Below are 26562 nucleotides of genomic sequence, written 5' to 3' on the forward strand. Positions count from 1 at the left end.
ATTCATATATGAAGAAAGACACGTACAGGATAAATCTATTTGATTCATATATAAAGAAAGACACGTACAGGATAAATCTAGTTAAGTCATATATAAAGAAAGACACATACAGGATAAATCTAGTTGATTCATATATAAAGAAAGACACGTACAGGATAAATCTAGTTCATTCATATATGAAGAAAGATACATACAGGATAAATCTAGTTCATTCATATATGAAGAAAGATACATACAGGATAAATCTAGTTGATTCATATATAAAGAAAGACACATACAGGATAAAGCTTGTTCATTCATATATGAAAAAGACACATACAGTATAAAGCTAGTTCATTCATATATGAAGAAAGACACATACAGGATGAAGCTAGTTCATTCATATATGAAGAAAGACACATACAGGATGAAGCAAGGCCATTTATTTCTGAAGAAAGACACATACAGGATAAAGCTAATTCATTCATATATGAAGAAAGACACATACAGGATGAAGCTAGGTCATTTATTTATGAAGAAAGACGCATACAGGATAAATCTAGTTCATTCATATATGAAGAAAGACACATACAGGATAAAGCTAGTTCATTCATATATGAAGAAAGACACATACAGGATAAAGCTAATTCATTCGTATATGAAGAAAGACACACAGGATAAAGCTAGTTCATTCATATATGAAGAAAGACACATACAGGATAAAGATAGTTCATTCATATATGAAGAAAGACACATACAGGATAAAGCTAGTTCATTCATATATGAAGAAAGACACATACAGGATAAAGCTAGTTCATTCATATATGAAGAAAGACACATACAGGATTAATCTAGTTCATTCATATATGAAGAAAGACACATACAGGATGAAGCTAGTTCATTCATATATGAAGAAAGACACATACAGGATAAAGCTAGTTCATTCATATATGAAGAAAGACACATACAGGATAAAGCTAGTTCATTCATATATGAAGAAAGACACATACAGGATAAAGCTAGTTCATTCATATATGAAGAAAGACACATACAGGATAAAGCTAGGTCATTTATATATGAAGAAAGACACACACAGAATAAAACTAGTTTATTTATATATGAAGAAAGACACATACAGGATGAAGCGAATTAATTCATATATGAAGAAAGACACATACAGGATGAAGCTAGTTCATTCATATATGAAGAAAGACACATACAGGGTAAATCTAGTCACTTCATATATGAAGAAAGACACATACAGGATGAAGCTAGTTCATTCATATATGAAGAAAGACACATACAGGGTAAATCTACTTCATTAATATAAGAAGAAAGACACATGAAGGTGAAGCTAGTTTATTCATATACGAAGAAAGACACATACAGGATAAATCTAGTCAATTCATATATGAAGAAAGACACACACAGGATAAAGCTTGGCCATTCATATATAAAGAAAGACACATTGTCCATTCATATAGGAAGAAAGACACATATAGGATGAATCTAGTTCATTCATATAAAAAGAAAGACACACACTAGATAAAGCTTGCTCATTCATATATAAAGAAAGACACACAGGATAAAGCTATTTGATCTATATATGAAGAAAGACACATACAGGATGAAGCTGGTTCATTCATATATGAAGAAAGACACATACAGGATAAAGCTAGTCCATTCATATATGAAGAAGGACACACGGGATAAAGCTAGTTCATTCATATATGAAGAAAGAAACATACAGGATGAAGTTAGTTCATTCATATAAAATGAAAGACACACACAGGATAAAGCTAGTTCATTCATACATGAAGAAAGACACACGGGATACAGATAATTGATTCATAAATGAAGAAAGACACATACAGGATAAAGCTAGTTCATTCATATATGAAGAAAGACACATGCAGGATTAATCTAGTTCATTCATATATGAAGAAAGACACACACAGGATAAAGCTAGTTCATTCATACATGAAGAAAGACACACGGGATACAGCTAATTGATTCATATATGAAGAAAGACACATACAGGATAAATCTAGTTCATTCATATATGAAGAAAGACACATGCAGGATTAATCTAGTTCATTCATATATGAAGAAAGACACATGCAGGATAAATCTAGTTCATTAATATATGAAGAAAGACACACACAGAATAAAGCTAGTTCATTTATATATGAAGAAAGAAACACACAAGATAAAGCTAGTTCATTCATATAGGAAGAAAGACACATACAGGATGAAGCTAGTCCATTCATATAAAGAGAAAGACACACAGAGGATAAAGCTAGTTCATTCATATATGAAGAAAGACACATACAGAATAAATCTAGTTGATTCATATAAGAAGAAAGACACATACAGTATAAAGCTAGTTCATTCATATAAGAAGAAAGACACATACAGGATAAAGCTAGTTCATTCATATAAAAAGAAAGACACACAGAGGATAAATCTAGTTCATTCATTTATGAAGAAAGACACATACAGGAGAAAGCTTGTTCATTCATATATGAAGAAAGACACACACAGGCTAAAGCTAGTTCATTTATATATGAAGAAAGACACATACAAGATTAATCTAGTTCATTCATATATGAAGAAAGACACATACAGGATGAAGCTTCAGTTGCATAATAGATATAAACTGCCTCACAGACAAGCTTAACTAAATCAATCAAATAAAAAAAATAAAAAAATAAAAAATCAGTACCGACAAGAAAGTTAATGAATCAAGTTCATTTCAAAGATCCGATTACCTGATCCCCACACAACCGCAAAAATTACTGGCAGAGCTCTCCACACATCCGATGGATCCAACGCATAAAATTCTCCATTGAAGTTGCTTTTATAAGCAGTTGATGAACATTACTTCAAGTGCTGTGAATATAAAAGGGTGAGCTAAAGCTACTTTGAACGTGTGCTACGCTTTGCCATTTCTGCTGATTCCAAAGACTTTGGCGATGTTCTTCCTGACAGGCGAAAGCAATAACTTTTGCTGTCTTTGCGTTATGATTTAGAACTTTACTTCGTTTAAGCCCCCTTCAGACATTCTTTTAATGTGGATTTAACCAGAGTGTAGAAGGCTCTTACTGCCACCCAGAAGCTCTATTCCTTTGCTCACATTATGCCAGTTTATCGATTATCGGATGACCATAGCTATTATGATGAAGACAAACGTTACTATTGGCAACAAATTATTTTAAAAGGAATCTATTGTCCCCGTAAAACTTTCACAACAAACACTCCTCTGGCTACTCACTTTCTATCTGTGCCTAAAATTAAACGAAAATTCCATGAGCAGAGTTTTTTTTCCTGGAACTGTCCGTCTATGGAACCCAGTACCATGGGGTTGCTTCCCAGCTGACTGTAATGTGGTCGTTTTCAAGTTTAATGCAAATAAGTTCTTGTTAAGTTGTTCTCTTATATGATTAAACCCTACCCAAGTTCCACCATTACTGATCACCACGTTGTTGTTTCATCATCTACTTGACATTCATTGACCTTTTTCCTAGAGTAACCTCCGGGCCTGAATAAGCGGTGACCCTCCCCAGCCTAAGTAAAAATAAAATAAAATAAAGACGGGAGATTAGTAACAAAAAAAGCAATTTATTTTGGTTTATCTGCTAATTTGTGATTTATCAAAAATATATATTTCAGATTAAGTTTAAGTTTATTTATTTGCTGTAAATATTGGTTGTGAATATAGTAATCACTGGTAGCCATCTTTCTATTTCAAGAAGATACCAGACTGGACCAAATGCTATTTTAATTCAAGCTATTAAATTAAAAATGGGTTATTGGATATGACAGTGGCGAATTGCCGGTTTGGTTTGAGACCTCACTTCCTATAAAAACAGTTTATTCACAACCAATATTTACGACAAATAAACATACTTTTATATTAAATATTAAATCTTTTGTTAACACCATAGTTACGCTTCCTAGACATTTCCATGAGTTAAAATTCTGCTACGATTAAAAATATGATGAAGTATTCATCCATTTCTATTCTCTGTTGAGTTTTTGGAATTTTACTACATTTTTACATTAGATTGACGTTGTTTAATCGCACGATTTCTTGTGCTTAGGTGAGCAGGTTTAAAGCTGTCTCACAGAAGAGACTTTACTAGTCTTTATTAGTCTATCTGTATTCTCATAGAAGGTGCTCGGCCGAGCTCCAGTCTCTGCTTCATCCTTTTAACACATCTAAAACAAGAACTCGTTTGTTTGTTTTTCTATCACAATTGCAAAGGATGTTCATTTCTTTCTGCGCATCTACCATCAAGCAGAATTTCCATTAACAGAGTTCTTTTTTGTTAAGAACTTCCCATCCGTGGAAAACATTACATTAAACGAACCCCAACATAGCCATCTTCAAGTTTAGCATCAACAAATACTTGTTATAAGCTGTCCTCATAAGTATTCATTCATTATTTTCAATCCTCTCATAATATTATTCATCATTCAACTGTCATTCTATCTAATCCAGTAGCCCTTATCCTCGACTGACTTTTGGCCTTGACATTATTTCTATTATTAGTTTCCAGCATAACATAGTCACAAAGGTATGAACACATAAATTATGTGTAAACAAAAAGCAACTTGTGTTCAATGTGTTGAATACAACTAATAATTGCAGGAAGTGCATGAATGGTATAATGGATAGCACCAGATTATGGAATCAGTTAAATCTGAGTTAAAATCTGATTGGACCTATTGTTATGCACTAAGATAATTGGGAAAGATATGAAGCTATAATTTTACCATAGTTATACTCAATATATTGCATACAATATTGTTTTTCAACATTGAATTTTGAAAAAATGTTTATTTTAAAACTAGCAAATAAAGTCAAAGTGATAATTGCTTGAAGGATTTCTTTTATAGTAAGAAGCGTGTGATACAAAGGGGTATTTTGTACTGTTAAGTATACCCCCTCCCATTTGTCATAATCATTACAACATTTGCTGATGGTCTGAGAGGTCAGAGTTCAATTTTAAGTAGACTTATACCAGAGACTCTAAAAATAGTTCTAATACCTCCTCATTATGTGACTAAAATCAATAAGTGGAATAATCTATGAGAAAAAAAAGTAGCATACTCTTCTACATCTGGATATAGTTGCCAACGAAAAAGTAACCTTTGAGTCACTCCCAACTATGGTTGGTTTGTTAATTTTTAATTATTTTAGTTATGGTGTACAAATCCTCACAAAGTTTACTTTTAGAAAGATAGAATTTTTGGAACTATTCTATTTCAAATTTGAGCTTCACAAACCGATGTAAATGCTATTCTGAATTTAAGTATCACAGATCAACCAAGGGACCATCTAGAAATGCCATCCATGGAATCGTTAATAAAATTCACAATCTTTTCTATAATCCAAACAGATTTTCTAAAAATACACTTCAATCTACGTTAATATACTTTTCAGTATTGGAAGCTTTCTATTAATTGGATTATTCTGACTACTGTCCTCATCTTAAATGCTATTCTCACAACGTTTCGGCCGATGTAACCTCCGAACTTCTTCAGTTGTATCTTTTCAAACTCAAGAACAGAATTTTAAACAGAACCTTTTATTTAATTCATGGGAGTAGTTTTTTCTTATTCCATTAGCCATGAACAGGTAGAAATCTAAAGTCATTCGTAATAATAAATATTTAGCACTTATATCCGTTATGCCATGGATCCTTAATGCAAACAATACCAAGAACACAATTGTGAATTACTTAAAACTTTTATTCGATCAGGGCTGATGAAGCAACAAGTTATACACGGAGATTAAAGAAATGTTTCATTTGAAATTGCCTGCAGATTCTTGAGTTTGACCAGATGTCCTTGAAGAAAGTCGCTGGTTACATCGGGTGAAACGTTTACCTAAAAGTACTTCGTTCAACCTCCTTGGTTTAATGTTCTCAGGAAACATGAGTTGGAACAGATACATCGAGAGTATTGCCAAGACTGTTGTGAAAAAGGTAGGCTCTCTCTACTGTGCTAGAAAATTACTTACGCCTGAAAGTATTCTGTACTGCTACAAGGCCACCATCTGCCCATGTATGCAGTATTGTTGTCGCATTTCGGCTGGTGCATCTGCTACTAGTCTCTCCCTCCTGGACAGGGTTCAAAAAAGAGTCGCCAACCTGATAGGTCGTGAACTGTCATCTAAGCTTCAACCTCTGTCCCATCGACTAAATGTTGCATCTCTCTGCTTGTTCTACAAGTATTTTAATGGTGGATGTTCTGATGAACTACAAGCATTTGTACCCCCTCGATGTAAATACCCCCGACAAATTGACAAGCAGCAAAGTCCCACCCCTACATAGTAGAGATCCTTAGATGTAATAAAGCCTTCTACTCTAAAAGTTTCTTCTCCAGAACTGTTAGACTCTGGAATTCCCTTCCTGGTTCCTGCTTCCCCAACTGTACTAACATGCAGAAGTTCAAGTGTAATGTAAACAAACATCTTGCTTCTCAACTCCCTACATAGTATCCCTGCAACTCATGTCCCCGATAGTTACTTGTAACTTTTTTGTACAATAAACCTGTTATACTTACTCTGTGTTGACCATCATTCAATCTGAATTAATTTATACTGAATATATTATTCCAGGGATATATCAATATCCATCATTTCATTCTTTCGTTAAAGCAATAACTTTTATACTCAAATTCATATGACATGTTGATGTAGTTCTTGGCAGCACCACAAAAACGCTACTATCATCCAAGACGGCCTCTATCAAAGCCAGGGACCATGCCACAAATATCTATAATTAACTAAGACATTTTATAATAGCAAAGCAACTAAGTCCCCACTATTGAATCACAAATAAACAGAATAATTGCTACCAAAATTCAAATTGTACTAGTAACAGATAATATATTTACACTCGAATGGTATCTTGAATGGAGTAATATCAAGATTTACTTACTTCCTGCTGATTACTCCTTGTTAATGTCTTTTATAGACCGAGTGATCCATTCTCAGAGGTGTCATGGATCTTCCAATATATATATATATATATATATATATATATATATATATATATATATATACATTCACATGAAATCAGTTTTTCTTCACCCTATTCCCTCTGCTTCACTTTTTGTTATCAAGTAAGATCTTTGACTTACTTGTAGTTTCATCAAATACTTTTGCAAGCAAAATCCGATCCCGCATTTTGCTAAATCCTACCCTCTGATGAGAAGGAAAGTATTTCTTCGAAACTCCGCAGATTAAGGACTAGCCACTTATTTAATGTTTCCTTTTCAAATTAAATATGTTTTTGACTCTTTTTCAAAGTGTTTTTTTTAACTATTTGCTGTTATAAACAAGTAGTTAATAAAACATGTTAAAAAACACTTTGAAAAAGAGTTAAAAACATATTTAATTTTAAAAAAGAAGCACAAAATAAGTGGATAGTCCTTAATCCGCAGAGTTTCAAAGAAATACATTCCTTCTCATCAGAGAGTAGAATTTAGCAAAATGCAAGGTCGGATTTTGCTTGCAAAAGTATTTAATGAAACTACAAGTAAATCATAGATCTTGCTTGGTAACAAATAGTGAAGCAGAGGGAATAGGGCGAAGAAAAAAGTGATTTCACGTAAATGGATGGTCTGGTGACGGGTAAAATATTCAATAACGGTAAAATCCAAAATTCCAGAATCCAAAAACTATATATATCTGTATGTACAGGCATGCATAATAAAAATGGAAATAAATAAAACATTAAGAGAATAGAAGATTTACCAGGTAGCAAGTGCTATGTAAAACATGAACAGAGTTTTGTAAATAGAAATGGACAAAAAATGCGAAATTTTAACACGAAACGCAAGATATAAGAATATCATATTTACTTTCAGTCATTTATGCAAACACGTATTTGATGAAAGACATTGGACTAGTCGTTGCAAAGCTTAGAAACGTGTAGATATGTTCATAGTATAAATATGCCTAAATAATATATGTATGTGAGTATTTGGCAGCATGGCATTGTGTATGTGTGTTGGTTTACCATGTTCTTATTAGTGCGTGTGAGTGAGTAGTAATTTGTTCCCGTTCATCCCATTCTTGCTAGTGTGTAGGAATGTACATGTGAGATGAAAAATGCTGGTATGTAAGTCACTGAGTTCTTTCCACTTCCTTCGACTTATGCTTGTTGAGCAAGCGCTTTGGAGTTCTATTCAAGGTGCAGCAGCTAAAGAATTATGGAGAAAACTGATTTGTTGACCAGGTTTTATAGGAACTTCTAACTTTGTGTCGGCTTATTACTTTCACATGTACGTGTTACTTTTGGGGTTTTAAACGACGTTTATTGTTGGAAAATATTTAGAGTTTATACGTTTCTGTGAAACAGATTTGATGAAGAGAACAAATCTTAACAAAGTAGAGAAAGAAAAGGTGTAACAATTACAACCATTTGCTTTTTAGCATTCATAAAACCCCTTTGTTTCGGCTGGCACAAACTCATACATAGATCTCATCGCTTGCTAGAAAATCATCAAAAGAAACAGCACATTTGAAATAGGTTATCAGATTTGAACATTAAAATGAGCACAAGAAACCTGTTAGATTCAGCATTTCAGATCGACTGACCACTATTCAGAGAATAAAGCTGATTCGTTTCCAAGCCTTCCATGGGAGATAAACTAAAAGCCATGCTTTGGGCCAACTTTGTCTCAATAAATTAACAATTGGCCTGTTTTATATTGCAAAATTCATTTCTCTTTTGTATGAAAATGAGGAAAAAATAAAGCATTGCTATTAATCAAAAAGTCATCAGAAAGAAACTAACATTACAAAAACGCTATTAAAAAAACGGTGGTTCACCAATGAAAAAGAATCAAATAATTTAACTTTTTTTTAAAATTCAATTAATCAAAGGTCAAATATTATTAATTCGTTTAAGAATTTCGAAAATTTCTTTCCTTTTTTTTATCTTTCTACTGGACGAAGAAGAAATAAAACGGAGCAAGTCATTTTTCTTGGCATGTTGACGGCGGTGGGTTGCAAATCTGGGACTGAGAAAGAGAAAACTGGCAACAGGAGTGAACAGATAATTCTATAATGGAGATCTGGCTTCAGTTGTTTTGAAATATGGCCAAAGAAAACATAAAAGCAAATCATTCAATTAATCACCAAAAAAAAAAAAAAAAGAACGAACAGTGAACTAATTGGAGTTCGTTTTTAAATGGAATATGCAAATTCATTATCCTTCTAAAGTTGTTCGCATATGCACAACTGAGTATATTATGGTGTTGTTTTCACTTTTTAAATATAAAAGTGGGATTTTAATATCAATGTCAGTGCGCTAAATAACTTAAAGTTAAGAAACTTGATGTTTTGAAATGACGATGTTTATAGTTTTATTCACTTTATGTTTCCACGAATATCACTGTGGCTCCGTATGCTGCAGACATTATTGCTTGTATTACCAAGTTGACTAATTAGAGTATTGTTCATATTATAGTGCCTCAAGTGAGAACCTTTAACCTGTATAAATCATGAATTTGATTGACCTGCTAGTTAAGGAAATGTTGAATACATACATGCATTGTCAGTTTCTTTGTACATTTTCAATAAACAATCAACGATGACTATGCAGTTTATACAGCTGCATACCTTAAAAACGGAGCTAGTGATATGGAACAAAAAGAAGAAAGAAGCAACCTTAGTGGAAGTTTGTGTTTATCCGGTGAATCAAGTACAAGAGAGATTCGAACACTTGCACTTAAAAGGAAGATTAGAATACTGAAAAGATCTCTAGATTGGAATATATGAGATAGTGGGTGAATGTCTAGGATTTGGTAGGATGCCTCATTCATAGTTAGTGTTATGTTTGACGTTCATCTTCGTCGCCAACTGTTATGTTTGCAGGTTGAACCAAATAACGTATAAGGCAATACAAATGAAGACTCAACAAAACAAAGGTAGATCAATAAGAAGTGTATTAGAAAAAGTATATTTAAAGTATATTTACATAATGGTTGTCAAGTAAGAGAGTCTTGGCTGGAGAACATATCTGCTCTCGGCTCGGCCTTCGGTGGCTTCTGGTTAACACGCACTCAGACTAACCGAGTCTTGCTATTTATGTGTAATATTATCCACATATGTAAATGAGTGGGTGCCACCACAACAGTTAGAACAAGATAAGAAAATTAAAACAAGGGAGAAAAAAACAGCATTTCTTATATCTTTGAACAATCTGTGTATATGCATATAGATTTTATGTGTTGACATTCATCTGAAAAATTAATTGCATTTGTTTTGCTTTTTAAGAATGTTAGTAAATTAAAGTATAAAACCTGATTGTTTCATTTACCAGCATGGAGTCTTCAAGTTTTGGATTGATTGATGTTTCTGACTAAATTCTATTTCCATTTCATTGATATGGAGACTTATATTTTCCTCAAAAACGGTTATATATATATATATATATATATATATATGCCACCTAGTGGAAGCAAGTCCACTTTTTTTTTGCACAAAAAACAAAACAATTACGACTTAAGTACATATTAAGAACGGCTTTCGGAGCGGCCAGTGGATTACAGTGCATAATACAGCTCTTTATAGCTCAATAGCTACTTGTCTCTGCAAAATTCAAATGAGATTTTCTTAATCAGCATAGTCGAAAACCTCTAAAAAATTGTAATTTTAAGGAAATCTGTGGAGGTGAACCTAATGTAAAAAAATTTTTTTTAAGTTTTGTTTCTTGCATTTATTTACCAAATATTTTCCCCGTTTTGTTTCTTTTTTGTGTATGGAAAGTGATTTTTTGTATGATACACCCAACAATAAGGATTTTCTAACGACTAGACCCAGCTTAGTATAAACACCCCAACATCCCTGCGATAAGAACGGCTTTCGGAATACCCCCCAACCTTCACATGTTGAAAACGGTTTCCCAGGTTGGAGGTGTTTATTCCGAAAGCTGTTCTTAACATGGGAGGTTGAGGGTTAAGTTGCACAAAATTACCCTCTTTCCTTGCTATTATTTATTAAACATTTGAACAATTTTAAGGTTACCAGTAGTTAAATTTCAAGATGGCCAAAAAACTGAAGAGGAAAAAACCTCTCCAATTTTTTGGTCATCTCGAGATTTAACTACTGGTAACCTTAAAATTGTCCAAATATTTGATAAATAATGGTAACTTATTTGCAACGATTCAGCATGTTACCATACCATAGTAAAAATATATATAACTTCCACAAATGATGCATTTCTGCTAAAAACATATACGGCCTCTTTGCAGTCTTGATAATCACTCAATATTATTAAATACTGAAACACTTAAAATTTTACTACGATGAGCTTTAATAAAAGGTTTTAGAATTATTGGCAATTTAACACGCATTGCTAATTCTTTACTTTTGCACACAGAACTAACATAAAATGTAATCAAACACATATTGCTCTTTGCTTGCTCGGACAGAACACTCTCAGAATGTAAACACAGCCTTGGTTTGGGATTGCAAATATGCACAAAATACTGACAAACCTTAATCTCCCCCAAGCCAAAAACGGCCCTAATGGCTTTCACTAGCTACCACTGAAAAACAATGTCCAACAGATTCTTTCATTTGGGCCACAGCCGCCAGTGTCCAATATCTTCCAGGGATGGCAGTGGCCGCCAACAACAACCGTATGTTAATTTGTTTTCAAGGGAGGTCCTTTACCTATTTTGTTCTGAATCTGTCATGCTTCCACCAGGCAGCGCTGGTTAATGGGTCCTGCTGGTACTGTATATTCATTGTAGTTGGAGTTGAATCGGCATGATGATAATTTTGTAACATATTATAGTGTTATTTTTTTACCTTCTCAGTTTTCAAGGAGTTTCATTCTCCACAGATGACATGCTAAAGAGTCACAGTGAGTATCAGTTCCTGGTGATAAATTGTTTTTACTAGATAGAAGAGTCTCTTAACCATGTTGATGAAACATGTTAATGAAACAACTATAGTCAAGTTTTGACCTCATAATTGCTTGGTATAATTTGATACAGGATTTCTGCTCGGCTCACCAATCAGTGTGGATCATCATTCTGATCAGGCTGATTGCCTTATTACATTTTTCTTTTAAATATCTTATATGTGAGTTTAAACGCATAAAATAGAATGATCAGAAATTTAGTATTGCTTTAGTATTGCTTTTCCATTCAGTTTGAAACCCAGATCATTTCATGAAGATTGCATCTTGGTAGGAAAAGTCTTATATAGGCCTGCACTAAATTTCCTATACAAAGCAACTTAAAAAGTTGTGTCAGTTTTTAAAAGAAAAAATGCAAACGCTCCGAAGTAATTGCTACCTCAGCACCTTCAACCAATTTGTCTCCAGCTGTTCAAATTCAAGTAGACATCAGCGGTGTTAGATGCAAAAAAGTGTGTGAGGCCAAGTCTGCTTCATTTTCGAAGGATTTCACATGAAGATGATTATCCAGGTAGTGGAAGAGGTGGTAATCGGATGGCACAATGTCAGGTGAATAAGGTGATGACACAAAGTCTCTTAACTAAATTACTGTATGGTATCCCTAACTACTCATGCAACCTGGCTTTGTCATGGAGGAAAGGCACACCTTTGCAATTCACGAGTGCTGGCTTCTTCTCATGCAAATCTTGTTGCAAATGTTTCAACTGCTGCGAGTATAGGTCTCCAGTGACTGTTTAGCCCGTTGGTAGTAGTTTATAATCCACCATTTGACCACCTTTCCACCGGACATAAAGCATAATCTTGTGTGGGAGCACAGACGGTTTGAGGGACAGCATTCTGAGGAGACAACCAATATCTGGAACGCTTGGAAGTTTTACACAGAATCCACCTTTCATCATTGTCGAGCACTTGATTGAATAAGGATGTGATATGATGACGAGAAAGAAGAGATGCACAGGCTATCACTCGTTGTCCCTTGTGAACGTCCGACAGCATTTGCAGAACCCACTTGCTCAGTTTCTATGTCTTACATAGGTGGTGTAGATGAAGTTTATCAGAAACGTTAAACTGTCTTGCAAGTTCACCACACGTTAGATTACTGTCCTTTTGTATGTCCACCTTCACGACGTGGTCCTCCACTGCGAGGCTCAGTACTGAGGGACACACCTCCCAACTTGAATTTTTTTAAACTAATATCTTGCAGTACGTTCATTCACGGAATATTCCCCAAACACTTGACATATGCAGCAACTTGATGCAGTTGCTAATAAGGTCACTTTGACGTCATAAAGCAAACAGTCTCAAACAAGATCTCTAGATACTTCCATCCTATTCACAGCTATCCAGCTTATACCTGATGGGCGGTCATGCTACACATGTTTCCTATAACATCTGATGTTTCTACTTCCGGCTATCCGAATTCGAAAACAATTACTCCAAACATTTTATATATATTTTAATTTCATTCAAAAATGTTTTGTTTACCGAACAGTATTCTATATTCTATTCTCTAAATAATATTCATGTAAATATTTGAAAAATACAGAAGTTGAAATTCTTTCAAAATTTCGATATTGACAAAATCAAAGATCAAGATCATATAAAATGGCGGACTTCATTGACTACAATATGAACCAATAGTAATTCTGAACAAAAGCAATGTTATCGTCAAAAGTGCAATATTCACCTTTTCCACGACCTTAATTTACTTAGATACCCAAAAATGAAGCCAGTGACCAATATTTTAAGCAAGTTTTGTGATTGACCAAGCGATGTAAATGCTAAGCTGTACACAATGACAAACAAACTCGACATAAATACAACTTCCTTGGCAGAAGTAATAAATCTTTATGGACATAACATACTTTTAGCTACAGATACTTAATATCTATGACAATAAAAAAAAGTTTTCAATTGATTTTTTTTTAAAGACAAAATAATGGTTTTAAACGAAACTAATTTTTCTTCCAGACCTAACAACCCAGTATTACAATTCCCCTTCGTCTCAAGATCAGTACCAAGACCTAAGTGAGAAGTCCTCCAAGCAGAGATTTAATGCTAACTCCAAGGAATCTGCCGCCGTCCCAACAAGGTGTTTTCATAAACAGACAAATAGTCCCAAAAAATAACAACAATCAAGACGTAGCAAATAAAAAATGGTAGCAAAGGTCAAAGATTACCGACAGTGACTAACAAGTGAGTAGTACTATCTATCTTTTTCTACATTAATAAAATAAAGTCGATTATTTTCCTGAAAATTTAGTCATATTAGAAATATAAACACAGAGATTACATATAATTTCACTATGGTCACGCTGTCTGCCAATAATTGCTGCCTGTTTTCGGAAATTATCAACCATTTTCATGTAAATTAAGAATTTCCTACATTAATTTCACCCTACCTTACTCTCAAAAAGCATGTATTCCCCTTATTTAATTGACATGAATAGCTTTCTTTACACAAAGTACATCAAAATATGTTTTGTCAGTCGTCTTTTTTGCATGTCTTTGATGCATGTGGTCATACAAGTTTCCTATTATTGCTATTTTTGTATTCTGCAAGATCTTTCAAACTGAGCAAGTGGGTTCTGCAAACGCTGTTAAAGGTTCACAAGGACGAGTTGTAGCCTGTGTATCTCTACTTTTTTTTACTCTATAATCCAAATATTTCAAGATGCACCAGTTGAGCAGTAGAAGGAAGACAAACCAGTGGTGCATTGTATGGCCTCCTTTTCACATTCACAGATGGTTGGGTCGATTTTGTAGCCCTATTTAGTCGTAGCAACTATTGATCACCCATATTTCTGTTTTCATGTGATTGAATGTTTTCCACTAAAGACTGAGTGCTACTAAACCGAGAGAGAGGGCCTCGGAAAGGGAGATTCACATATCAGTAGAAGGCAGGGTATTCTCTATCCATCTGGTCCACAGCTGTAGTCTTTTCCTGGGATGTTGTTAGGGGTTCGACATGGCTGAGGAAGCTTCTTTTTGACATCAAACATTGGACTGTTACACATGAAGGAGAGGGCGTCCATCACTGATAGCTTTTGTTATCTACTCGGCTGGTAACTTCCTGTTTGACATCTGAAAGGACAATGCCAGGGAGAAGGTGCAGGTTGTTCAAGTTGGTAAGTTTCAGGTAGCCAGTAATCAAGCGGCAATTTTTATTCAATGCTGAGTTTAGTATTTTGACTGAATATTGTTCCATAGATGACAACTACAATGGGCCTCACCGTATTTTCTTTACATCAACTCTACAGAAACTCTAAGAAGCTTTACCTAAAACTATTTCAACTGAATCGTTCGTTTGTTTTATATTGGTTATTCTGGTCACTGCATCATAGAACAAGTAGCCAGAAACCATAGTCAATCTGCAGATGTACAAACAGTTAATGTTGGATGTATTGTGGTCGCTGATCTTTGGGTGATTACCTCACATATTAACAGCAGACGATGCAATGGAACCCCATTCTGGCATACAATATCATCAATGCGAATATAAATCTATCTTTGACCACAGCACCAAGTTGTGGTCTCCGCAAGACTCAGCAAAAGATGAACTTATGCGATTCTGTCTCAATAGACGAAAAGCAGCATTCTATTTCTGTGTTTTTGCTCAGTGAAACAGTCTACTAGAAAAGGTAATGTTTTGGATGCAGATTAAAACAGGATATGGATTTACACATTTTTAACTATCCTTTTACATGGCTTGCTGTTGTACTTTGCCGTTTTTTAGCAATAATTTTTTATATGCTTAAAAAGAAACAAATATTTTCAATTGATTTTATCGATTTCGATATTTAATCTTAATCAATATTTTATTTTTTATTGGTCATATTTATACAAGCACGGTGAAATGTTTACTCTCTAATTCACATCTACTCCCAATATCTTTAAAATCACCAGAAAAAGAATGTAATATGACAGGTTTTGTCGAAATCACTGATTCAGTGTTATTCACGGGTAAAAATATATACAATACCAACAAGTTTAATAGAAATTTGTTGGTAATTCCTGGTATATACAATACCAACACATTTCTATTCAATAAAAACAATGAAGCAAAAAAAAAAAAAATTTTATTCATTAAAAAAAACACTTTTAATAATTATTATTCTATGCTGAACTTTTTTGTCTGTGATAAAACAAGGTCACTTCCGGTTCGTTTGAATTTTATAGAATGACTAGTTGGACTACCTGGCATTACCTGGGACAAAAGTGTAATATATTTCGATTAAAACTTCTATCTTTATACCTCTCTCTCTCTCTCTCTCTCTCTCTCTCTCTCTCTCTCTCTCTCTCTCTCTCTCTCTCTTTAACCTCCCTCTTCCTAATTCCTTCTTGCTCCTCCGCCCAGCCCATTCCTCTCTAGCTGAACATACATACACACTTCAACACAGACAACTTTCTTGTACATAATAGATTCCTCTATGAATGAATTGGCATTTTCTTTCAAAATTAGTACATTATAAACTGTAAACTGTCCTTGTCTGAATAAAGCTGGCCCAGTTGACCACAACAGAATGAATAAGTCTTTATACATTTTCATCCGCTGAACAAAAATATATACCGATTTTGTGGTTGTTTGTTTTATAGTTTTTGGCTTTTAGCTGAACATACAAACTCACAGACAACTGTCCTTTATATAATAGATGTATTGAGAGTTTAGAACAATAAAACTGTACAGTATTAGTGGGTGAGCAAAAAAAAGGAGAGATAACCATTTAACACACACTGTAACTGTTGGTATATATATATATATATATATATATATATATATATATATATATATATATATATATATAGTTTTCAGTTAATCATATAGAATGAATCGTTTTATGGGTAGGTATTGTATGTTCAGTATTGAATCATTGCAAAACGTATGTTGTAAAATGGTGAAGACATTTACATTGTGTTGCACCATATCGAAATAATCTTCTAAATGTTAGCAAATTGCCGGTGCATGTGATGTAAGGTAGTAGCAGCGAGCATAGAGGTGTATGTCTCCCTCTTTAAAATAGCGTTATCATTGTGCTTCTGGACTAACTCTGTTGACGAGGGAAAATAAGGAAAACTTCCAAAATATATGTGCTTTCTTTTTCAGACAAAAAAAAAAAAGAAAAACAAGCACAAGAAAACATCCCATCTTTTTATTTACCTAACATATCATTATCGTCACGTCCCTAGCACATCCACTAAACAACACTTTGACAACAATGCCACCCACATCATGTTACATCATCTCATTATTCTTACTCTTTATTTTACTTTGAGGTGTCACAATTTATCAAGGCTCAAAAACCACTCGAGGATAAAGGTTACATGAGTGTCAGGTGGACGATGCAATAACACCATGATGATTCGTTATGATAGTAGTGACTGGCCCGAATTTAATTATTTTAGAAAGCAGTTCAACAAGAATTTGTTTACATTAGACTTGAACACGGACATGCTGTAGTCAGCTGATAAGTAGCCCTGCGACATCGTGTTCCACACACGGACAATTTTAGAAAAGAAATTTTGCTCATAGAAGTTTCTTCAGTTTTAGGTGGAGGTGTTATATATTCGGGGGTGTCATAAAGGAGATTTTGTCAAGGAGATTCGTGTACGTGATCGTCTAGTTTCTAATGGTTTTATTTTTGATGTCTTCGTGGGTGTGTGTTTGTGTGCATGCATTTCTTAACATACCTTTATTCATGTGTCGTCGGTTGTTCCTCTGGTTTTCATTGTCTCTTGGAGGGGAGCTGGCCTGTTGGATGAAGAATTCACTCCAAGACGATGAAATGGTTTTATAGTTTTTATTCACCTTCCAAAGGTCGACACAGAATGGAGGTGAACCTTGCTTGTTTGATGATACACGTCAGCGTCCTCCCCAGCCCAGGGGGGGGGACAGCTGAAAAGCCGTCTGTCTTATTCAACACCCGAAACCAAACTGCCAAGAAAGAATCAGCTAACCTCATCACATGATACCACGTCATCTGGTCAGCTGACCCTTCTTTTGCAAACGTGTCCACTGTCCACGTTATTCACCTCTCTCTCTCTCTCTCTCCCTCTCCCTCTCTCTTTCTCTATTCTCTAATAGAGACACACAGAGAGAAAATAGAAAGAGTAAGAAAGCCAGAGAGGGGGGAGAGATGCTCTTTAACATTCCTCCACCCCTTTTTTATCAAAATGTATGGCAAGCCATGCATTTTTAATAACTAACTAACTAAAAAAAATAATTATGTCCGAAGTACATCTTTATTTTTTCACTTTCCGGACTCACCCCTTTTCCAAGAAAGATCAGGCACCAGTACTCTTCTACAACACTATCAACCCTTCTGCTGCTTCTCGAAAGTCCCTCCTAGACATTAACTTGCTTCCAAGTTAGACAAAGATACAGCTTTGCAGATATACATCTTGTCTAGGCGGTCGCATTGTTGGATATTTTCCACTGACTCTGCTCTTTATTTGGACCACTTGGCCAAACAAATGGAGACTCCATTTTCGATCACTTTTTCAAAATGGGGCCAGCATATCGCAATTACGACCAGAACGTCGGATGCTCCATGTTGGTGGTAGCTTTATCGCATGGGGACTCGAACCCCAGACCCTCAGATTAAAAGTCTGATGCTCTACCGACCCAACCATCCCACTCGCGTTCTCGACTTTCAGCATAGGCCTAAGTCCCAGTTTTTTTTTCCTTTACTGTAATGCCCTGACGTCTTTCTCTGAGTGGTCCTATTACTGGAGCTTTGTTCTATTCAATCTACTACTTCGGGACTTCACAAAGCTCTTCTACTAACTCCCTTGGTTGGTCTAAGTCAAGATACGCCTTCACACTGATTCACTCGGAGCCTGTTTGAGTTCCTGGAACCCGACAAGATACGGAATCATCACTCCCTAACTAATGCGCCATCGATTTCTAACTAAGTAGTTTTCCCTTTGTGATTTTTCCGCATTCCCAGCAAGTCCCAAGATTCCAACCCAGATATCCCTCACACATTCCTCTAAAAAAATAAAAAAATAATAAGGCTCTATCTTGTCCCTTACGTAATCTGCATCTTTCCCTTTCTTCTATCTCCCCGTGATTAGGCTTGGTACCGACTGTCCAGTCGCTCCGTACCCTGAGGAATTATCGCGACCTCGCACGCCAGACTTTTGTTGGACAAGACTTATTGCCGTTGCTTGGGCCTACGTGGCATCTTCCAACTCACTGGAACCACTAGTATTGTTTTAACAGGGTTCTCATTACTCTAAAATAGTATTTCCCCTGCCAAATTTTCTAATTTGTGACAATACCGTGGCTTATAAAAAAAAAATAAAACAACAGAAAAAACTGCTTTCTACAGCCTAATCGCCTTGTAATTCTCATGAAAAAAAAAAATGCAACTACGCGCTAAACGTCCCTAAAATATAACTAAACCAACCAAATCTATTCCAAAATAATTTAATTTAATAATACCAATTAAATTCACCCAGCATGGTTTTTTTTTAATTTTGGTACCTTTAATTCACAATATGGTAACATTTTATTTTCCTAAGTACTTGCATACATATTTCATTCATCTTCTCTTGAGCGATTCGTAACATAATGGCCACGTCAGCCATTGCACCCCCTCTGCCCCTTACACCATGTCAGAGGGCATTTCATTTGCTCCCTGAAGTTGATTACAACTAGATCCGCTCACGCTGGACAGAATACATTCCGTTCACTGCTATGTCAGAAAAAACTTTCTTTTTTTTTTCCAAAGTCGGTAAGCGCAACCTGCCTTGAAGACACATAGCTTCACGGAAAACATCGGATTTCCACACATGAAGTACTCAAACTTGCTCCATGTTGATTCTACTCGAAATCAACAGAAATCACGATAAAAAAAAATAAAATTCGAATCATTTCCCGAGAATAATGAAATTAATAACTACCCATGTAATTCAACACCTCTCCAAAATTCTAACATGCTTGCCACAGAAATTAAATTCCATTCACGCCCCACTTTTTTCTTTCATTTCTTCATATAGTTTATTTAACCCTATATTTATCCTTTTTTTCTACCTTACTTATGTGGTCAAAACGTCACTCATGTCGAATAGAACATTTATTCTACTTTTCGAAAATTGAAATTAATACCGACTGAACCTTTGACTCTTCCGAAACTTTTTTTTTTTTTTAAATCATTTATTACACTGTTTAAATCTTATTTCTTTCTCCCTATTTTATTATTACTATTTAATTAATTAAAAACACATTTTTTCTTTTATTAATCCTTCTTTCCATAGACCCCACAAGCAAGATTCCACCTCCCCATTCTGCGAAAAAAAAATACATGTCACAGAGTAAGAAAATCCTGCACAATACCATTTTAGAACACATCAATTACATAAAGAAAATAAATGAAAAAAAATACAAAAATATCCTATAAGCATTCACAAAGTCCCATCTTAGCAATAAATAAAATCCAAACAACAAAATTTTGTCCACGTCAGCAAAAAAAAATTCCTACGAAAAAAAATCGCACAATCAGCGAAAAAGAAAAAAAAATCATTTTACAGGACATGATCATTGTCTTTTCATAAACAGTTCATATTGTTTTTTCACTAAAAGCACATGAAGTTTCGCAGTTTAAAATTGCAACAAAAATTATTATTAACAACAAACCTTTCGTGATTGACATGTTTTTTTTTTTTTTTAGTAAGGTGACAGGCTCATTTCTGACACACACGTTGTAGCTAACAAGTCATATGTTCTATTTTCTTTTTCTTTTTCTTTCTTTCTGTCCTTCTGTTTTACACTTGCTGTTTAATTCAAAATTAACAATATTTTATCAGTTTGTCTTTCGTTATAGCTGTTTTTTTTTCCAAGTTATTCTACTGTTTTTCTCACAGAATTTTTTTTTCTTTTCTTTTCTTTTTTTCTCTTTACTATTATTTTTCCTTATTACTTAGTGTTTTAACGGACCATCGTTGTGTGTGTGTTGATTTGTATTTCTTTTTTTTTTCTACTAATGTTCTTTCTCTTTTTTTTTTTCTTCCAGACATTTTATTGTGTTGTATAGTTTTTTTTTTTTTTTTTTTTTTTTTTTCTTGTCTTAAAATCTCCTTTCCCTTTTAAGGACCTGTTTCCACGTCGTATTTCTTAAACACAGGTTCGACTTCACATCGATGATGTGAACTTAGTCACGAGCACCAAAACGAATATGTTATATATTCGGGACTGTCATAAAGGAGATTTTGTCAAGGAGATTCGTGTACGTGATCGTCTAGTTTCTAATGGTTTTATTTTTGATGTCTTCGTGGGTGTGTGTTTGTGTGCATGCATTTCTTAACATACCTTTATTCATGTGTCGTCGGTTGTTCCTCTGGTTTTCATTGTCTCTTGGAGGGGAGCTGGCCTGTTGGATGAAGAATTCACTCCAAGACGATGAAATGGTTTTATAGTTTTTATTCACCTTCCAAAGGTCGACACAGAATGGAGGTGAACCTTGCTTGTTTGATGATACACGTCAGCGTCCTCCCCAGCCCAGGGGGGGGGACAGCTGAAAAGCCGTCTGTCTTATTCAACACCCGAAACCAAACTGCCAAGAAAGAATCAGCTAACCTCATCACATGATACCACGTCATCTGGTCAGCTGACCCTTCTTTTGCAAACGTGTCCACTGTCCACGTTATTCACCTCTCTCTCTCTCTCTCTCTCTCTCTCCCTCTCCCTCTCTCTTTCTCTATTCTCTAATAGAGACACACAGAGAGAAAATAGAAAGAGTAAGAAAGCCAGAGAGGGGGGAGAGATGCTCTTTAACAGAGGGAGAAAGGGAAACATTGATAATGATTGTAGTTAGACGAGATGTTTTAGCGGGGGACAATAGATTGATTCAGTCGAGCACTTAATAACGATAGAGAAAGGCTAACAGGGATTTTTCTTTGAGAAAAAAATACTGAGGAGGAGGAGGAGAAAGGGGTATTACACACTAGTCGATTCTGTACTCTCTTGGGAAAGCAGCACCTTCTTATATGTAGCAACCGAACTTTATTTTAGATGGAGGATTTTATTCTGCCTATATCGTTTCAGTATGTGAGAATTAAATAATTCAAAAACGGTTGATATGCCGTTGAACATGCAAGCCAAAATAAAAGCATCAACATTAAAACTATTGATTTAACAGTTTACTAAGAAAAATGTCTGCAACATTTGAAAACCGAAATGTACATTTTACATTTGCAATTCTTTAGAGTTGATGGTGATAAAAATTGCAGTAAATATTCAGAAAAACGTGTTCTGCATTATCGAATTTTTGCAGGAGAAAACTTTTTTTTTTTGATTTACTGCGATTTTGATCTAAATCGAATCTGTAGAATTTGAATTGAAGAAAAACAACATTTATTGAACATTACTATATATATATATATATATATATATATATATATATATATATATATATATATATATATATATATATAAATAAATAAAACAGCATTGCCATTTTGTTTTGTTTTTTATATTTAAAATATAGATTTTATCTTTATCCATTTATTGCTGTGGTAATTTCAAAAGATAACGAGCAATTTCCGAATATATTTTTTGGTAAAATGATCGTTTTTCTTTCTTTCTTTCTTTCTCCCTCTCTCTTCTCTCTTATCCATACATCTACCTTATATATATATATATATATATATATATATATATATATATATATATATATATATATATATATGCTAGTGATGGGACGATTCCAATATTTTTCCTAATTTTGATACAATTATTGATTACTTACTAAATTCCTGATTCCGATACATTTACAGATTCTGATTCTTTATAAATCTCTAAATATTTAACTATGAAGTAGCTTCTTTTTGCTTTTTTTTTTCCTCCAATGGCTGTAAGAACACGGTAAACATGCAGATATTTTCTCAAACGTAAAAAATAAACACTTGCGGGAGGATGATCTGTAGACTTTAGATTTACTATTAGTTAAAATCACTAAATATTTATTATTTTATCATTATTACCAGCAATTCAAGAATTTTGTTTTAGCAAAATTAAATAGAAAAGAAAATTAAAAGAATCGTTATTGGCATCGAAAAATAGGTAGTAATTTTTCCGATTCCAATACTGATTCCGATACTCTTAAAACTTCCACTTTTTTCAATTCTTGATTCCAGTTAATCGTCCCAACACTAATATATGCACACCTTTGTTATTTGAGCGATCCGTAAGAATGATCGCTTGTTGCCACTAGCAATAATGCTTAACTCTTCATAGAGGAATATAGAATTTTATGTAGCTTATAATTCATGTATAAGCCTTAAGATTTCCCTTACTATTCCATAACTTGTGCAGATGGCTGTAAAAAGCTCAACTGTTGACAAAACGGTCGTGTATTAATCTGAGCTTGTAGTGTTTACTCGTGTCTAGCCACACTGATTCGAATTCATTTTCATGACTGAAATCTTAAGAACTCCATCATTCCAACCAGACCCATGAAAAACAATTTCAAAAATTACTTGGCAAATATATCCGGTGAACTAAATGCAAGAGAGATTCGAATAGTTGCTCTTAAAGAGACAGTTAGAATCTTCAAAAGATGTCTTAGACCATATACAATAGCGGGTGAATGTCTGGAATCTGGTAGTACACTTCATCTCCAACTAGAGTAAAATGATAAAAAAAACTATATATATATATATATATATATATATATAAAAGTGAACGTGTCTGTGTGTCTGTCTGTGTGCCTGTGTACATTTCCCTACGCAATAACTCTGTCAATTTTTAGTCTACAGATTCAAAATTTGATATACAGAGTACTGAGATTTGGGAAAATCGATGTGATCGAGTTTCGGCCAGAAATTTGGCTGTTAAGGGGTCAAAGGTCAACGATTTGACCTTTGAGAACCCTACCAAACTTCTCCGACAATTTTGGGTCTAAACACTTGAAATTTTAGATATAGGTTCCTTAATAACTTGATTTGAGCTCAAAGCAATAAATTTTAAGGGGTCATAATAGGGGTCAAAGTTTTTAAAAAATTGACCTTTCTTTTTTGTTTTTTTTTCCTCAGTATACACCTCCAAACACCCGAGCAACGATGGGCACCCATGCTAGTATATATATATAAAAGTGAAATTGTCCGTGTGTGTGTCTGTGTGTGTGTCTGTGTGTGTGTGTACATTTCACTAACAAATAACTCTGTCAATTTTCGGTCTAGAGACTCAAGAATTGATATAAGGGGTATTGAGATTTGGGAAAATCTTTTTTAATCAGTTTTCGACCAGAAATTTGACTACCAATGGGTCCAAATTTAACGATTTGACCTTTGAAAACGTTACCAAACTCCTCCGCCAATTTTGGGTCTAAACACTTGAAATTTTAAATGGAGGTTACTTGGACATGGATCTAACTGTTTAATTTGATTTGAGCCCCCAAAAAATAAATGTTAAGGGGTCAAAATTGTGGTCAAAGTTAAAAAAAAAATTGACCTCTGCGATCTCTATAAAATTACTCAGCCAATTTTTGCTCTAAACATTTGAAATTTTACATAAAGTGTATTCAAATATAGGGAAAGCTTTTTAATGCTTTTTTAGCCGAAAATTTGGCTGCCAAGGGGTCAAAGTTCAAAAGATTTGACCTTTGCAATCGCTAGCAAATCTTCAGCCAATTTTGCGTCTAAGCATTTGAAATTTTACATAAAGGGTATTCAGACAAGCAGCAAGCTCTTGGGCGAAAATTTAGCTGGCAAGAGGTCAAAGTTGAAAGAGTTGACCTTTGCAGACTCTACCAAACTCGTCCACCAATTTTGGGTATAAACACTTGAAATTTTAGATGTAGGTTACCTGGACAGGAGTCAAACTTTTTAATATATATATACATATGCACATGGACAGTACATAAGGCCCGAACAAAGCCAGGCTGAACTGCTAGTATATATATATATATATATATATAGTAAGTCATAAAATATATATGGCAATGAATATTCCGCGTTTCATCCATGCTAGGATTCGTCAGCCATAAGAATCCTAGCGTGGATGAAATGCAATGAAACTTAATTGCCATATGCATTTTATAACTTACTACCTAGATCTACCTAGGATTGAGCACTGTTGAAGTAAATACTTAAAGTTTACGCATAAATTTATACTTTTGTATACTAATTTATGTGATTAAATGAAGTAGTTATATATATATATATATATATATATATATATATATATATATATATATATATATATATATATATATATATATATATGCACACACACACACAAAGTAAAGATAAAAGCAAATTCTGTATGTACATACGTTAAATAAACGCAAATTAATTGATCAGACTTAATCACCCTACCCTGTACATGAATGAAGCCATCATGTTTGAACTTAATTTTGCCACAAGAATAAAATCACAAGCAACTAGAAAAATCAAAGAAACACAATGAATGGAAGCTGCAAGACCTTAAGTAAAATCAAAGAAAGCATCGGTTTTTAAAATGGTCAATTCTTCTACTGTGGAGCAAAGAGAACGATCCATTTCTTGAGAGTGTTGTCCTGTGAAACGGAAAGTAAAGCCTTAATAAAAAAAGTCTTTTGGTATATGTAGGCACCGGTTTGGTACATACAGAGACCGCCATTCGCTTATTCGTCTCTCTGCAAAGACCCACCTAGCTACAACCACAGCAAAGAACTTTCTTTTCTTCTCTATCCATCTTTAGTTTTGTCTCTTTTTCTATCTGTACCCAAAACCAAAAGAAAATTCCATTGTAAACCCCTCTGCATTGATTCCATCGAATTCCGGCCAGTGAGACCATAGATGCAACCCAGCAGGACCAGGCCGTATACATGAACAAGAAAATATGTGCTAACCCTAAGTCACGGTGGCTACACTCTTAACTGTTTAGTGGTGGACCCCTCATAATCTAACCAGACGCTTACTGGTTTTTGGAAACCACCGCTCTGATATTCTAGGCACGCAAAATGTACACGACCTTAAGTCTGTGTGGCAACACTTTTATTTTCAGTTGGCCGTTCATCATCAGATGCTGCAGTTCATCCTTCGTAGGTGATCTGCTGAATGGCTGATATGCTGCCTTTCTCAGCTGCAACTTGGTGCCGGGTTCAGGGTAGATCTGAAATCAACTGTGTTACTCTCTGACTAATATGCAATCAATAATCAATGATAACTCTGGAGGTCATTTCTTATGAACAAAAATAATTATTGTATAAAATTATTTGGGATACAGTTCGTACAAAAAAAGTATTAGTTATATTGGGGGCTTCTCTCGGATTTAAGAAAGATAAAATGTTTCTGGATTCCAAATCTTTCAACTGAAATCAAACTTTTCAATTAATTTTCTTGGTCGGAGGAAGAAGGTCGTTCTTTTCACTTTACTCTTTCGAGGGCTGCCAACCCCTGAGGCTAACAGCCCAAAAAGCTGATGTGTCCTGCTTCGAGGCCAGCAAGCGAATGTCTCTATGTCTAAAAACACAATGTGTTTTTTTTTTTTTTTTTATGAAATCCTAATTGCTACCACCCATCTCTTTGAGATCATTCTGTTTTCCTCTCTGTCATTTGAAGATTACCCTTTCTCTTTTCCTCTGAATCTCCTTTTCTTTCTATATCTTAACCATGTCCCTCTTCAATTCTCTTTTCCCGTTTTCTCCCTTTC

General features: G+C 34.4%; 1 protein-coding gene across 1 annotated transcript in view; it reads left to right on the forward strand.

Annotated features, from left to right (window-relative positions):
- Positions 1 to 26562, forward strand: part of LOC145242047 (protocadherin gamma-A3-like) — a 283808-nt gene that overhangs the window by 220461 nt on the left and 36785 nt on the right. Inside the window, exon 4 of the mRNA XM_080104939.1 lies at positions 13899 to 14123. Coding sequence (XP_079961065.1) covers positions 13899 to 14056 — 158 coding nt within the window. The 3' untranslated portion in view covers positions 14057 to 14123. The remainder of the gene's footprint in view (positions 1 to 13898; positions 14124 to 26562) is intronic.

The sequence above is a fragment of the Euprymna scolopes genome, chromosome 21, assembly GCF_053919585.1.
Source record: "Euprymna scolopes isolate OS-2025 chromosome 21, ASM5391958v1, whole genome shotgun sequence".
Taxonomy (NCBI): domain Eukaryota; kingdom Metazoa; phylum Mollusca; class Cephalopoda; order Sepiida; family Sepiolidae; genus Euprymna; species Euprymna scolopes.